Source organism: Dicentrarchus labrax, unplaced genomic scaffold (assembly GCF_905237075.1).
Source record: "Dicentrarchus labrax unplaced genomic scaffold, dlabrax2021, whole genome shotgun sequence".
NCBI classification, from domain to species: Eukaryota; Metazoa; Chordata; class Actinopteri; family Moronidae; genus Dicentrarchus; species Dicentrarchus labrax.
Window position 1 is genome coordinate 23,717,906 of NW_026136707.1, and position 16,327 is coordinate 23,734,232.

Below are 16,327 nucleotides of genomic sequence, written 5' to 3' on the forward strand. Positions count from 1 at the left end.
GAGCCCAGCGATCACTGCGTCACGTGCTTCCGCTTTGGCGTGCAGCTCCTTTCCGTCTGTGGTTACCATAGTAACAAACCCCGCTTTGCAGATGAGAGTTGTGCCAAACAGCAGCAGGTAAAGTTACTTCATTTTATTTTAATAGCATTAAGTAAAGTTAAGAGCATCTTTGAGTCTTCCTAAACCTAAATTCGGTCTCGTCTTAACGTCAATTCCTACATTTCATCACATTCTGTTGAGCTAACGCTATCTAAATTAACAATAACGTTGGTTTAGCTGACTAACGTAACATTACAGTAAGCTAACGAAAGTTATTTAACGTTAACTATGAAGCTATCATTCAGAGCTAACTAACGTGACTGCCTTTAACAAATACACATTGTTTGACATAATAAGTGAGTAAACTGAAATTCTTCCTAGGCATGAGTGCAGATGCAGTTTTCCCACTTCTGAACCAGTCCACCACCGTTGACTATAGCGGGAAGGTCCCCGTGGAGCACCTGGACTATGATTACATTGAAAAATGCACAAATGTAAAATACCTGGAGAAGATCTTGAGAGTACTGAGGTAAAAGCCACATAACCGAGCTTGAGACATGAGGAGCCAGGGTTGGTTTTGTATGTTCATGAGCTCTCAATACAGTAAAATCTAAATCGAAAATAGAAAAATGGGTAATAGAGCAAAACACAACAGTATGATAAACTTGCATGAAAAGATTGCTAGGAATGTGGGCTTTTAGAAAGTCATACTTTTTCTTTGTGTAAAGGTCTGGTGACGAGGGCATTTATCCTCATCTAATCAAGTTCTGTGAGAGTCACTTGGAGAAACTGGACCCTAGGAGCCGAGCTCTCAGGAAGGAAAACCCTGTGGCCACGGCAGCAAGCCTCCCTAAAGATGAGTGGAGCCAAATTGTTGATGAGTTAAAGGTATGCTACTCATTGTATAGTAGTTTTTTTTTTAACAATCCTGCTTAATACCATCTCTCTTTTTATATGGCAGTTTCTGAAAATTAGTAGTAAACATTTTAATATTAAATACTTTGTTCTTCACAGATGTGGCAAGAAGAAACCAAAAAGACTGAGACTTCACTAAAACAGCATTCAGTGTTTGATGATGTAGTGAAAGAAAATGTGCTACCCATAAGAGGTTCCAATTGCTCCGTTCCACTTACTCAGGTAAACGACCTCCAACGATGTACGTAACTATATACATTTATACTGTAGATGCAGGCAAAATGCTCAAATGAAGTTTCATGTCATCACAGACTTCAGTTCCAAAAGAAAAGAGGAATTCTTCAAAACATACTCTCCCACGTGATTATCGAGAATGGGACAAGTGAGTCATTTTGTCTCTACATTTGTCTATTATATTCAGAAGAAAGAACACACTGTTATAGCAGCTGCAGGCACTGCACATAAAAGGTTCCACGCGTTTTACTTTGTAAAAGGCTTTAGCTAATCTTCTTTCATTATAATGATCCACAATTAAACAGTTGATGCTGTTTTAGAGCATCATTTTGCATCTTCCTTCATCCAAATGTATTTTACTCTATTTCAAGGTTTGATGTGGAAAAAGAATGTGAAAGAATCGACGTAAATGTGGACAAAAAGGATCTACCCATCATTATAAACACAGGACACCCTAACATCAAGACTAAAGTGGATGCTTCATGTAACGTATTATGTGTTATGCATCTCAGATTTATTTTGTAGTCATTGTGTAGCATTTTGTATACTTAGGTTGTGTGGGTATGTGTCTGAAATGTGTGGTCTCTACAATACAAATAGTGCTGACACAACAGGAGAAGCTCCTTCTGGCAAACCGTGAAAAGGACAAAGGCAATGAAGCTTTCCGGGCAAACGATTATGAGGAGGCAGTTGCATACTATTCCAGGTCAGGCTCTTAAACCAACTCATTTATTATAGAGAGCATTTACATCTCTTAAGGGGATTATATTATGTTGCCTGGCATTTAATTAGCCTTCTGTCATTCATTGAAGTCTGATTTCATTTCCATTTACTGTACCTCTAAGTGTTTGTCCATTAACCTCATTATAAATAAAGGTCTGTTTTATTTTTGGCCTTCCATTACAGGAGCCTTTCCATTATACCAACCGTCGCTGCATACAACAACAGAGCCCAGGCAGAGATCAACCTCAAGCACTGGCACAATGCCATGGGAGACTGCCAGAGGGTGCTCGAGCTGGAACCAGGCAATATGAAAGGTGCTTTAATTTCGTTTTTTGTACAGTCGCACTTACGACGATGCATATAGGCAGAAATATGATTATAATGTAGGCATAATTGTATGTTGCCACTACCTCAAAAAGTTACTTTTTTGCAACTTTCTAGCACTTTAGTTACAGTATCATAGTAGTGGTATGTAATGTACTGTGTGTGATTTATTTTGCATCTTCAGCCCTGCTCCGGCGTGCTACTGTTTATCATCACATGGGCAACTTCCAAATGGCTGCTGAAGACTTGAGGATGGTGCTTAGGGAAGAGCCGCAGAATGCTGCAGCCACTGTAAGTATACAGAAGCACTGAGGCATTTTTATTGCATGCCAGTAGCCTTATTGTCCAGTAGGTGTCACTGTATTTGTGTGCAATCAGGCACTTAAAAACAGATCTCAGCTGCTGCAAAGTATTAATAAAATCATATGTAGTCATTATTGTCGATAGAGAGTGATGTAGCTTCTTCAGTTGTTCTGTGTTAGATGATTAGCACAGGATGTGTTTTTCTTTTGGTTTTATATGGTTATTTGAGGACATTGTTTATATGTCCTTTAATTGTGTATAAGGGATTTCAATATACTGTAGGAGAAGATGTCTCTTTTACATTGGCACACAAGCCAGTCGTAGCTCAGAGGTATATGGATCATTGTGGTATCAGTAGGTGTGCCACTTTTTTCTTTTCTCACCTCCTACTGTTCACAAATTCTAATGTGTGAATTATTTATGGTTTAGAAACTTCTGTCTTCAACTGAGAAGAAGATGAAGGAACATCCAGAGCAGCAACGCAAAGGCAAGAAAATCCTCATCCAAGAGGTAGATGAGGAAGATGACAACAGCTACAATGAGACGAAAACAGAACTGGCTGGTGAGAGTGTTTGAACACCTCTATAATCAATACCTATATTCATGATTCACAGACACAGTGACTACAAACAAGCCAGTGACCATTTATAATTCCCTGAATCCATCTAGAAATCTATCTGTGATCAGTGTAAATTAAGGTAATGTTCTCTTAGCTATAATTAACACAGCATGGACAGTTGAATTGAATTGTTTTTTTGAAGAAAGGTTCCAGCTTTTTAAATTAGCATTAGTTATGCGTTGTGTATAAAGCGGCATTTCAAAGTTATTATTGTAACAAAGCAGTTCATTGAGTAACGAGCTCTTATTTACAAATTAAAAACGAACAACCAAACAAAGGACCTAATGTAATAGATCTACAGTATAGCTCTGTGTTGGGTAAAAAAATTACTTAATTTGCTTAGCTTTACAGTAGAGTCTGATCTATACATTATATATGCAGATTTGTCACATAAATACTGGTGTGGATACACACTTTATGTCAACTTCTTTGATGTCGTTTAGAAACAGTGTCATCATTACAAAGATTTTCCACCAAAGAGAACTGTGGTTCCAACTGTTAAATGTCCCGCTCTGAACACATCTTATTTATAACCAATTTTAAAAGATCTCTATTAAAGGTCCAGTGTGTAACATTTAGGAGGATCTTTTGTCAGAAATGGAATATAATATTCATAGGTATGTTTTCATCAGTGTATAATCACCTAAAAATAAGAGTTGTCATGTTTTTGTTACTTCCGAATGAGCCGCTATTATCTGCAGACGTTGACGTCTTCCGTGGAGGCCACCGTGTTCAACTGCCATGTTTCTACAGTCCAGAGTGGACAAACCAAAACTGACTGTAGATCAGGCCATACATGTTTTTTGCGCATCTCATAATCACTTGAAAGTAAGAATTATTGTGTTTTTGGGGGGGCCATCCCTCTCCCTCTACGCATAATGTCAAAAATATAGTTTAATCCAGCCCGCAAGATTATTACTATTTTTATGTTCTTTCATATCAATTTAAACTCCCCCTTTAATTACAATTAAAATAAAAATAGAATTATATTTTGAAATATTTTTAATTTGGCACCAAATAATGGTCAAAGGGGCCTACAAATGTGTGCTAGTATTCAATAACAAGAAAGCAAGTTTTGGGCCTTTTGTTTATTGGCTGCAAACAACAAAGATGATATGTATAGAAACTACTGTTTGCATTTTTTTTATGTATGATGTAATGTAAATATATTTCAGAATATTGCGCTTTATTGTAGTACTTGAACGGTGAAGTTGCCCTCTTATGAGATGCCAATGCCAGCAGTGGCCCCAAGCCAATTTGAGTTTGAGACCTCTGCCGTAGAATGAGCCATTTTTATCTACATTTCAAACTGTTCCTCTTCTGTGGAGGCCGCCATGTTGAACCGTCATGTTGCTACAGTAACCCAGAACAAATAAACCAAACACTCAAGATAGGGCCTTTCACATTTTTTGCAGCCCCCTTTTCTTTCTCCTACCCGCTTGGAAGACTGAGCTGTATTCAGTGGGTTGAAGTCTGTAACTTCACTGATGCCACTGAATCCTACACACTGGTCCTTTAAAAATCCTCAAATATCAATAGTCTGCCTCAATAATATGTAATAGTAAATAGTAATGGCTGCCCTACTTTACAGAACTTAAAACTCAGCATTGACATTTTAATATATAAAGACTTGCTGGAAACTGTACTGTAATGTACTGTAAATATTTAATTTGTCATTTGTATTTTAACACCATATTGTGGTATGTCTGTATATCTGTGCTTGATTTAGTCCCCACTGTAGCTGCCTGGCATGTGATTTGGCCTCTAATGTACTCTGTGATCTACACAAAACCTTTGACAAAGCTTGACTAGGTCTGGTAACAGTAGGGCACCCATTTTCATCACAAACTCTTCTGTCTGCCTGTGCTATAGATAGAGGAAACACCCCTAGTCCCTCTGGGTAAATTGACTATGTATGCGTGTGTTATCCGCCCTACCCCCACCCAGCGTAATTCACTGTTGAGAGTGGCTGCTTCCTGGAACTCCCTCTTTGAAGTGGCTCTGTGTCATCAGTCATGTGTGTCCAACCCTCCCCCACTGTGATGTAACTGCTGACTCCTTCCTGTGGGTGTGTCTCCCCCCTTCTCTCCGATTCTCTCCCTCTCTGCCTCTCCCTCCCTCCCTCTCCCTTTCCAGCTTGTCCGGTTGAACCCAGCCAGCCTGTGGGAGGGGAGGAGTGCTCAGCTGCTCCTGCCGAAAGGGGAGACATGGGTAACGCACAAAAAAAGCCCCATGGCAGAGGGGACGGGGGTCCACACAGTGAGTTCAACAACTCCCACCATGGACACTGGAGGAGCAAAGGAGGCAGCTCTGACAAATACAAAGTCACGCAGGAGTCCAAGGAAAAGCTAGCCAATGGAACGAGCAAGAGGGGTTCGACAGCTTCAGTCCAGGCTGATCAGAGCGGCGGCGGTAAAGGGACTTCGGTTGGAGGAAACGCAGGGGAAACTGTCAACCTTGATGCCCCATGTGGAGCCCTGCCCCCACCTCTGTCCCGACTAAAGAATGAAGGAAACCTGCTGTTTAAAAACGGACAGTTTGCCGATGCACTGGAGAAATACTCACAAGCCATTCAAGGCTACACAGATTCAGGTAGGGGGGCAGAGTCCTCACAGTTGATGCTGTTCTTGTTGTTATAGTATGAGGTGGCTGGTGGTAGTTCAGTCACATAGTGTGTAAGGTTTTGGTTGATGTATGACATTGGAGAGAAGTTAACTATATGCTGCCAGTTCATATCAGTAAACATATAACATTCATACTGACAACAGTGTGTTATAAACATGCTGGGACTTGTATCAAATGGCCCATAGTTTAACTGACTGATGTTTCATCACCACTCACACCCATATTTGAATAAATATCTCTTTATGGGGTTTAATCATCTATGCTCTTAAGAGACAATTTCCTGTAACTTGCCAGTGCATTTGTAAATCAAAGGTCATGACCTTGCAATTGCTTCCATTTATTTTTTGTTGCTTAATCACAGTGCAGGACATGACAAAAAGGATATTTTCCATGAGAGAAATGATACCTAAGCAACAGAAATGATCTCTCCCAGAAGCAGTCCACATTATTGTACACACAGTCCAGTAACAGTAACAAAGATTTGAATTGTTGGGCTGTTTGTTGGGTGTATTTAGTGACTTTGTCCCTACAGCAGTGCGTCACAATGGGGCTGTTGGATGGTGGTGTATATGGACAGTGTTTCTGTTTTAGCCCTCAGCCCGGAGCTAAGCCTCTCAGCTCAGGTCTGTCCAGGTCACATGACCGCTAACCACTCACTGTGAAATTGAATCTGTAGGACTGCAGCTATAATTCTAACCGAGAGGGAGTAAGTGAGCGACTGATGGAGGGAGAAAAACTGCTGCGTGCCAGGCTCATCCACCATCAAACATATTCTCTCTGCCATAATGTACTCAATAGCCACTGCCCTGCTGAATGTGAAAGTGACTGGACATCAACACCATGCAGGGTCCATCATCTGACTGATGTAGGGAAGGCTACAGTGGAACCCCTTTAAACTACTTAAACATGAAGCATGTCTCATAGTACTGACATTCAATCAGGCTTTTACAGGGTCTCAAAGTCATGTGTGGGTCTGTCTATGGATGCCCTAGTTTATACCTCTAACATACTGTACATGCTCTACTGTCACAGTAACCTCACAGAGTTTGAGCTGTTGCTGAGACATCATCATCATCATCATCGTCTCACTGTGTCATCATCCATAATCTAATTTCATCTGATGAGGTGGCATGCTAAGCTGACTGTATTTAGTGTTACTGTAATATACAGTCTAGGTCTGTTCGATTATCCTGCATCAGTAATAATGATTGTGAAAACAGAGTGAAATACCTGTTTTTCATGTGGAGAGAATAGCAAATACTGTGTTTGCAGTCCGTGTGAGCAAGTTGTTAAACTATCAGGAGAAAGCATCCTAAAACAGGTTTGATGACCTTTTCCTTGGTCAACATCTACCTTGTGTGTTTTTTTGTTTTTTTTTACTTATCAGCCCTGGAGCTCACAGAGTTTCTCCTGTATAATAGCAGGATGTATTAGTGGAAGAAATGGTAGGCCTGCTGCCTGTTTTAGGTCCCAACAAAGAGTTTGGGGAACTTAGTCCAGACTCATATCTCAGGTAACATGTTCAGTTAACAAACAAACAAGTTACTCAGATTAGAAGATCTGTGAGCACAGCGTTGCGTGTGTGAATGCAGCTTTAAAATAATCTTGCATTCATCAGTCTGAAGCAGAAATAAATGTCAGGTTAGTATCTTACAACTGAGTGGTTTTGAAAGTCAGGCTTCCAATGCTGATGCAACAAAAAAAGTTCTTCATTTAGTCATTACAAGAACTCGTCATTGCAACAGACACACAGACACACATACAGCACCAAAGGTGGAGATATCGGCAGTATAACAGACACTAAACTTTTAATTAAAGTCTGTGTCCTTATTAAGCAACGCTCCCAGGTTTATATTGTTCTGTGTCAGGTCAGAACACATCAAACTGTCTGATTCAGCCAGTAACCTCTGAACATTATAAAAGATTTGTAACACACACAGACCACACAAAGACACACTTAAGCTAGACAGACATGTATGAAGACCTATACAAATAGTCTGCTTGGAAAAATAATGCGTGACAAAAAGTGTATAATTACGCAGTGAAACCCTTAAAAAGTCATCTCCTCCTTCTGCCTCATTAAAACTTCCAGAATCTGTGAATATGCTAATATTGTTCATTTCTAAAGTTTTCCTGCTGGACACAAGATGTCTCCTACTTCACTGTAAAGTCCATTCTCCTTAATAAACAAACTTGGGGGGGAGAGTCCATTCTCAGTGGATGTGCACTGGTGGCTTCAACTTTCTACATCACACTGTACAAGTTGCAAACTGGACCAGGACCTGGCAGACCAAACTCTGCACATACCGTCATTCTGCACAGTGCCGCTCAAACAATTGTCAACAACAAGACGAAAAAGTGGAGGGGGACTTGTTTGCCACTTTCACAAATATTCTGTATATAAGTTCATAATGGACTGGCAAGCTCCATGAAGTGTTTCCGAGCTGTGTTTACAAAGTATTATATATGCTGTATTTGTGATATTTGTCTCTTTTTATGCAGGGATTGATAGTCCGGAGGATCTATGTATTCTGTATTCTAACAGAGCAGCTTGCTACCTGAAAGATGGCAACAGTCAAGACTGCATACAGGACTGCACGAGGTGAGAGAATTTATTTGTAGGACCATGTGAAGTGGAGTGAGACATCCGACAGAGATTTCTAATTGTTTTGTACACAGCCATACTCATTTAGCATACCTCAGTTGCAGATCACTGTCATTTTATGAGGGGATTTGCACTGGGGTGTGTTGTAAGGGATTTCCATTAATCTCTTTAGAAGTGGTTTTATAAGCAGCAAACTCAGGAGAACTTGAGGGGACCTCCCATGTGAAAGCCTTTAAACACTTGGGGTGTTTGCTCAAGATTGGACTTCTAGGGCAAACAGGAAAATTAAGTTGTGTGACAGTTCATTCACACATATAGAGCTGTACTGTATACTTACACAGAAACACAAGAACACATCCACTGAAATCTGTCACATAAATATAGATTCCCAGACAGTACTCTCAGAGAGTAGCATCTATAGCAGAGGCAGCAGACTTGATCCTTTGCTCCTGTCTCATTACATCTATTTATACCAACCAGAGCCCTGGAGCTGCAGCCGTTCTCCCTCAAGCCCCTCCTGCGCCGGGCCATGGCTTATGACTCTTTGGAGCGCTACCGCCAGGCCTACGTGGATTACAAGACCGTCCTGCAGATAAACATCAGCGTGCAGGCAGCACACGACAGCGTCAACAGGTATTAGCCTTCACCTCTCACTTCCGCTGAGAGGCTGCACAGGGTAGGGAGATGTCTGTGCTGAAACACATAACTGACTGAATGAGCTTTAACGGTCGTATTTACATCCCTGCATGGCAGCTATTCCAACGACTGTGACTACCCTTTTACTTGGGCTGATAAAGAGATCAATGATGAAAGTGTACTTTCTATCCATTTTAACTCTGGCTGACACATGATATCGTTAGGTGTCCAAGATAAGGAGATAGAAAGAGGACAACTATAAGGACATTTTATCGCTCTACCTGCCTTGTATAATATTATTATATACTCTGAATCCAGAAATTGCATTGAAACATAATCAGAAGACTAAATTAAAACCGATTTAAATGAACACACACACAATGTCTAATTAGTGGCTAACAGATTTAGGTGGTGTTCAGAAGCAGCTCCAGCTAGAGGCTAATTATGGCTCTCAGAGTGCATGTCCTCTCTCTATTATGCAATAGGGAAACTCACCTGGCTGCTTTGTGTTCAGGAGTACCAGACAGTCATAGCTTTAGTATAAGTCCATATATATCTCTACAAAACGGATCAATGGGATACTTAAACAAACACACTAAACAGTAGAAAGGTGTTAAATGCACACAGTTCCTTTCTGGTCTGTGTGTGGCTGTGTACAGTACGTGTATTGACTGTGTTGACTGATCTGCGTCCTCTTTCAGGATCACCCGGCTGCTGATCGAGCAGGACGGTACAGAGTGGAGGGAGAAACTTCCGGACATTCCCCTGGTGCCTCTGTCAGCTCAGCAGCACCGCAGAGAGGAGCCACCCAGCACAGAGGTCCTCCAGGCTCGAGCAGAGAAGGCGGCCAGGGATGCAGGTCTGTTTTCTTTGAATAATGTGTGTCTAAAGTGTTCCTGCTGGACACAAGATGTCTCCTCCTTCACTGCAAGTCCATTTCAGTGGATGCGCACTGGTGGCTTCAAGTTTCCACATCACACTGTACAAGTTGCAAACTGGACCAGGACCCGGCAGACCAAACTCTGCACATACCGTCATTCTACACAGTGACAAACTATCTTTGATGTTTTTAAATCATGCTCATAGCCCCCGCCCCTTTAAATTAGATTTTCAGTGAGCACAGAGGAACATTTTTTTACTTTCAGATGACTTGAAAACATCTGTCTAACATCAAACTCTGCTCAAACATCCAACCGTAGGAACAAGAACATTTTTGAGTGGACAGGGACTTTATCCTTGATCTTAATGCAAACTCTGGATTCATAAATACGTGTGACATAAGGGGAAAATAGCCCCACACTTTCTGAAGCCCGTGTTTATTCTGAGCTGGGAAGTGCCCGTGTGAAAAGCTTTCATGATTTTAAAAGCATGTGTGTCTCCATTTAAGTAATAAAACTGTTTTGCTGATCACATTTATTCTCGACATTAACTAGTATTTCAAATTCCATTTTTCACACAAAGTACATGATGAGTTCATAATTATTATAGATTTGGCTACACAACAGTGTTAGAAATAACTTAAACCTTGACAAGCTACTACAGTAACATGACATGGAAATGTATGAAGTGTATGAATAATAATTATCCAGTAGTATCAAAGCTTAACACCCACACTGACATTGAGTACATTAAGTTTTGAGCTAAAAATAATACTTGCATACTTAGGTAACATTTTCAACACAGGACTTTCACCTGTTTTTACTTTGTGGTACTGCTACTTTTACTCAACTGCTGACAAGAGCATAGAGGAATAGAAGAGAATAGACTCAGCTTGTTCCTGCTTCTCGGTCACTCTGCACTGAGATAGGAGGAAGATGTTAAAGGCCTAATTTTTACATAAGTGGACGTGTCACCTCTGTTCACTGACCATGCAGTTTCTCCATTCCCCAGGCTGTGCTACAGCTGTTATTTTTAAACTCTAATGAAAGAATAGACCTGCTGGCACAGTTTTTCCTCCCAGAAGACACTTTGCAGCAGATTGATTAGCCCTTAGTCCACACCGTGACTGATTGCTGACTTAACTCTCATGCCTCACGTCCAGCTAGCACAGCATTCATTTCAAGGGTATAAAACCCTCAAGCTTTATATCATGGACGACTGGCATATATATCCTTGTGTTGGGTTTCTTTTAGAAATAAAAGGGAGGTAAATTCAAATGTATTGCACGTGTCAATATAGATTCATTACTTGAGCAGAAAGCAGAGTTGAAATGCTCTTTGTGTGAATAAGCAGATCAGTAATCACCACTTCACTTTGTCTTCCAGAAAGGAAAGTAGAAGTCCGTTTTACAGCTTTGAAGCAAGAAGGGAACGAATTTGTGAAGAAGGGCCAATACCAGGATGCACTTGGAAAGTACACTGAATGCCTTAAGCTAAAGCCAGAAGAGTGTGCAATCTACACCAACAGGTTAGAGGCTCCAACTCAACATGAACAAACACAAACACTGCTGTGGTCTCTTTCACTTTCTGTTCCTCACTACTACTCCATATTTCTCAGGGTTGGTTTTCTTATAGAGCAGGAATGTCAGAAGACACACAGAAAATCAGTTTATTCATTTGGATAAATTAAAAGAGACTGATTAATTATCCCCAGCTGTCATCTGTCAGGCGGTTCATCCAGCTCTGTAGCTAATCCCAAGCAGTCGTCAGTCTGTCACTGGTAGGAAATTAGCATGTATTGTTGGTAAGTTGGAACAGAATGGCCGAGGCAGGAAACAGCTGCCTGCTCCAGCGCTGTTTATCACAACTCCGCTTATAGCCGCTATCATATTATCTTACATCTAAAGAGAAATACAGCGAGCGCAGTGCATGCAGCGGCAGGTCTGACTCCATTCTGTGACTCCTAACTGCCCCCCCCCCCTTTTCTTTTTCACAATAGCAGGTAGATTGTTGATTGCATCACAGAGGAAACTGATGCTGACATGAAAAATGTCCTATTGTGTCTTTATGTTTGCGTATGTATGTTGAGCTCTGCTGCGGAAACCTTGTATGTACAGCCCCACCAGAGCAAACAGGCACTTGTCACTGCCACACAGCTGCTGAGAGCCATTTGACTGAAAATACAGACAACACATTCATGAAGGAAACAAAGCTAGACGTCAGAGATGTAAATTCTCATGTCTCACCCACTTCATATGAAAATGATCTATTTCGTGCCATCAGCCTTTATTGTCAAGTCTGATTTGCAGTCAATGAGTCACAACCTCATGATACCTTTTAGTCATGCATCAAATAAGATTAGCTGCTGGTGACAAAAATAAAAATCACAAGTGACATGTGTGTGTGTGTTTGCAGAGCCCTGTGCTACTTGAAGCTGGAGAGGTTTACTGAGGCCAAGCAGGACTGTGATGCAGCACTGAAACTGGAGCCAACCAATAAGAAGGCCTTTTACAGACGAGCAATGGCCAATAAAGGCCTCAAGGTGAAGAGAGCTGGCTATGAATGACTAATACCACGAGGGAATGTGTTCATTTAAAAAGAGGGCTGAGGGGGGAATCTTTAAATTCACCACTAATTGTTTGTGAAAGAGGCATAGAATTGAATTTCTCACACCCCTCCTACAATATTTAAACTCTGTAAAATGTCGCTGTAAAATGTGTCTGACCTCCTCCAGGACTACCTGGCGTGCAGCTCTGACCTGCAGGAGGTACTGCAGCAGGATCCCAACGTGCAGGAGGCTGAGAAGGAGCTAGAGGAGGTCACAGTGCTGCTCAGACAGAGTCTGTCCAATGCTTCACCAACCAAACCCAGAAAGACAGTCCCCATAACAGAGGTAGACACACCTCTACACCTGCATTTCTTAATGAATATTTGAATCTGGATTCATTCAGATCCTGTGCACTGCTCACCCGGAAAGTGGGATTCTCTTTGTTTCCACTTATTTTCATAAAATAGGCACACCCACTCTTGACATTCTTACAATCTATATTGGATTTGTGTACATGTGGTCATAATGGGAGCTCAGGATGCGGCGTATTGGCAGCCTAGTGGTTAAGACTAATAGCATAGAATAGACCCCTGGTGCATGTCACTAGCCCTCTCTCTGCTTCCACTGCAGAGAAATCTCTGGCACGTCACACACATATTTCACTCTTTTTAGGTAACCATCGGTCAAATATACAGTATATTAACACTGAATGAAAGGACTGAGTGTGAGGGTTGTTCATAGGGCTGACATCACTGATTTAAGCCACTTAGAGATCAATCTTTTAGTCTTCCAGCCACACAGAGAATATATGGTTATATGGAGTCTCACTGCTGTCAACCACCACTCATGAAACCTGTAGGCAGCAACAAGCCAATTAGTAAGGTATCTGCCCAGCACCAACTGGCAGTGAAGGAGTGCTGGTGAAGAAAATCAAAGCGAGTTAAAGTGCTAATTATTTTCTCCTCCGCTCCTCAGGTGTCCAGACAAACAACTTCAGTGGAAGAAAAATGTAGCTGTGTGTCTGATGAATGTGTGAATTAGATCAGAATGCTTTTTTATATATACACACCTTGTTGCATCCTGATTTGTTTCCAAGCAGTGTCTCATCTTTTGTACTGATGAATTAGCTGAGTGTTTCATGTCCACAGACACATAACTCTGCTACTGTGCACTGTGTGCTGCTATCTCTGTGATAGCACGCTCCAAAAGACAAAGACCAGGGCCAGTTGAGATTAAAAACCAGTACATCACAGAGTGGATTACTGTGCCAAAACCAAATGATTTATTCAAAAGGAGGTACATTCAAAGGAGTTCTAAAAGATTGTGAATAACTTAACTTCACATAACTTAGCAGAGTATGTTCTTGGCTTCATAACAACTGCCTACTTTCTTTTTTCTTTTTCTTCAGGTCGAGGGTGACGAGGAAACGTCAGCCGTCCGTAACTCAGACAGCAGCTGCAGAGGAGAGGATGTCAGCATCAACCTCCAGCCGACCGACGCCTACGAGTTCGGCCAGGCCCTGAACGCAGCTCGCTGCAGCGGGAACACAGCAGCCTGTGCTGACCTGCTGGCTTCCACAACCCCGGAGAGGCTTCCCCAGCTCCTCAGCACCCAGCTGGATGGACACAACATCAGCTTCATCATGCAGGCTCTGGACTCCCACCTCCTGGAGAAAGACCCCAACCTGGTCTACCAACACCTCAACCATCTGCACACTGCCGAAAGGTTCTCGGTATGCTGAAAATAATGATTATTTTCATTATCAATTCATCTGTAAATCATTTTCTCAATTAATCGATTAGTTGTTTGGTCCTAGAATCGATCGAACAATTGATCATTGTTTCCCACAGCCCAAGATGATGTCCTCAAATGTCTTGTTTTTGTCCACAACCCAAAGATATTCAGTTTACCGTCGTAGAGGACTAAAGAAACCCAGGAAATGTTCATATTTGAAAAGCTGAATTTTGGAGCTAATTTGGAGCTAACAAATGACTCAAAATGATGAATCAATTATCAAAATAGTTAGTGATTAATTTAATAATTGACTAATCGTTGCAGCTCTAGCTCTCGGGAAGGGGTTTTGTAATTCACAAATCTGAAAAAGCAAAAATATATTTTGTCACATCTCTCCTCACAGAGCACACATTTAATTTGATAACTACTACATTTATTAATGAATGAATGTTGTTTTATAAGAAATCTGTCCACTTTGTCCCCAGCAACAGTTTTGGTGACAAATGTTTTTTCACAGGTTGTCCTGATGTTGCTGGAGAAAGAGGAGCGTCACCACATGACTCAGCTGTTTGAGCATCTGTCGGCCGTGGAGAGCGCCGAGTTCACTAAGAACGATGTTCAGAACCTGGCCAACAAATACATCTGACCCTCCTGCCCCTGCTCTCTCTGCATGAGCTGCTGCACCACTACAACTCTTGGATCTATGCAAAACACTGCACAAGGACTGAGTACACAAAGGCAGGAAGCTGCAGAACGTGCCCCGGAGCGATACAGTGCAACGGAGTCACATTCACTCTACTGGTCTGTGCTGTAAAATGATCTGATCACTGTATGTTTGAGTGACGGTTTAAGGAATATATTTTTCTCTCCAGAACATTTTGCTATGCAGATTTACTTTTGTACCACCACTAACCATTTGCATTGTACAGCGGGCAGACAGTGGGATACCGTGGACCTTTTCTAGTGTATTGATAAATAGGGTCCAATGTACAATGTTATGTAAGGCTACAGGCAAGTGTTTTCCCTACAGGCAGTTGAGTTTTCTCAGGACAGGCTCGGCTGTTTCTGGTTCTCGAACCCTTTTGGTCTTTTGATATCAGTTATTTGATAAATGAGCTTCAGTCAGACACAGAAATGATATTCAGTGCATTCAGTGTAGCATTGCTACCGAGCTAATTAAAATGTTTCTAAGTTTTGAGTTATAATCATATGTACTGTATTATCTCTGTGGAAGAAAAGGGCCTGCGTGATACCTTACTGCTGCTGTGTGCAGTATGACGACAGTCTGCGTTGAACTGATATCTACTGACTATGTTGTAGGAGAAAATACAATTTGTAACCTTACATGACTCAGACGCTCTGTTGTTTATCCAGCTATGCAATTAGCAGATCTGAGTTCTAACGTAAAATCACTCTTAAAGGCTGGTTGGTGTTTGTGTCTTCTCCATAAGGAATGACATGAAGTTGCTCAACCTGTTTGTTTACCAAATTAGGCAGCGCACAGCTGCATATCCATCTTCACAGCAGTTCAGCCATGCAGATGTGTACACAGTGGAGAGAAGCAGCATCTTTAAGAGATGTGTGCCTTGGATTTCAGACTAGGGGTCGACTTACATTTTGGTGAGTGTGCAGATACTCCTAAACAGAGAGAGTATATTTATGTCATTCAGTAGCTTTTATCAAAATGTTAAATGGCTTGGATTTATGCATCATAAATCATACATATATTCACTTAGCTACATGCACGTAATTGTTTAAAATGTCACTTATTTACTAATTTAAAGACATTCTGTCCTTGTTAAGTCATTAACTACTGAATATTCCAGTCATCCAAAATTGAAGCCTGAATCCAAACCATTCTTTGTTTTAAAGTGTTTTATCAATTCTACATGAATGTACCAAATTTAGTTCAGGGTGACGCAGGGCGAGAGGCAATAATTTCACAGTGTCTCTTAACTGTGGTTTTAACATTATATTTCAGAAGAGATGTACAATATTCACAGAGGGCTATTCAATAAACTGGAAAATGTAAAGGTTTTCTTCTCTGTGCAAAGATGAAATGAAATAGTTGAATAAAAATAAAAGTGGAATACCCTAATCATTTACAATACTTGTATTAACCTGAAAAACAGAACGGGATGACA

General features: G+C 41.1%; 1 protein-coding gene across 1 annotated transcript; it reads left to right on the forward strand.

Annotated features, from left to right (window-relative positions):
• Window positions 1–41: 41 nt before the first annotated feature.
• LOC127366385 (sperm-associated antigen 1) lies at window positions 42–16,281 on the forward strand. The gene is made up of 19 exons (XM_051405205.1): window positions 42–117; window positions 421–568; window positions 768–927; window positions 1,054–1,176; window positions 1,266–1,336; window positions 1,560–1,672; window positions 1,789–1,894; window positions 2,095–2,225; window positions 2,420–2,526; window positions 2,968–3,100; window positions 5,294–5,749; window positions 8,285–8,384; window positions 8,868–9,020; window positions 9,725–9,882; window positions 11,288–11,429; window positions 12,317–12,443; window positions 12,636–12,794; window positions 13,858–14,181; window positions 14,701–16,281. Exons 2-19 carry the CDS (start codon window positions 423–425, stop codon window positions 14,827–14,829), a joined length of 2,838 nt encoding a protein of 945 aa, XP_051261165.1. The 5' UTR covers window positions 42–117; window positions 421–422; the 3' UTR covers window positions 14,830–16,281.
• Window positions 16,282–16,327: the final 46 nt, after the last annotated feature.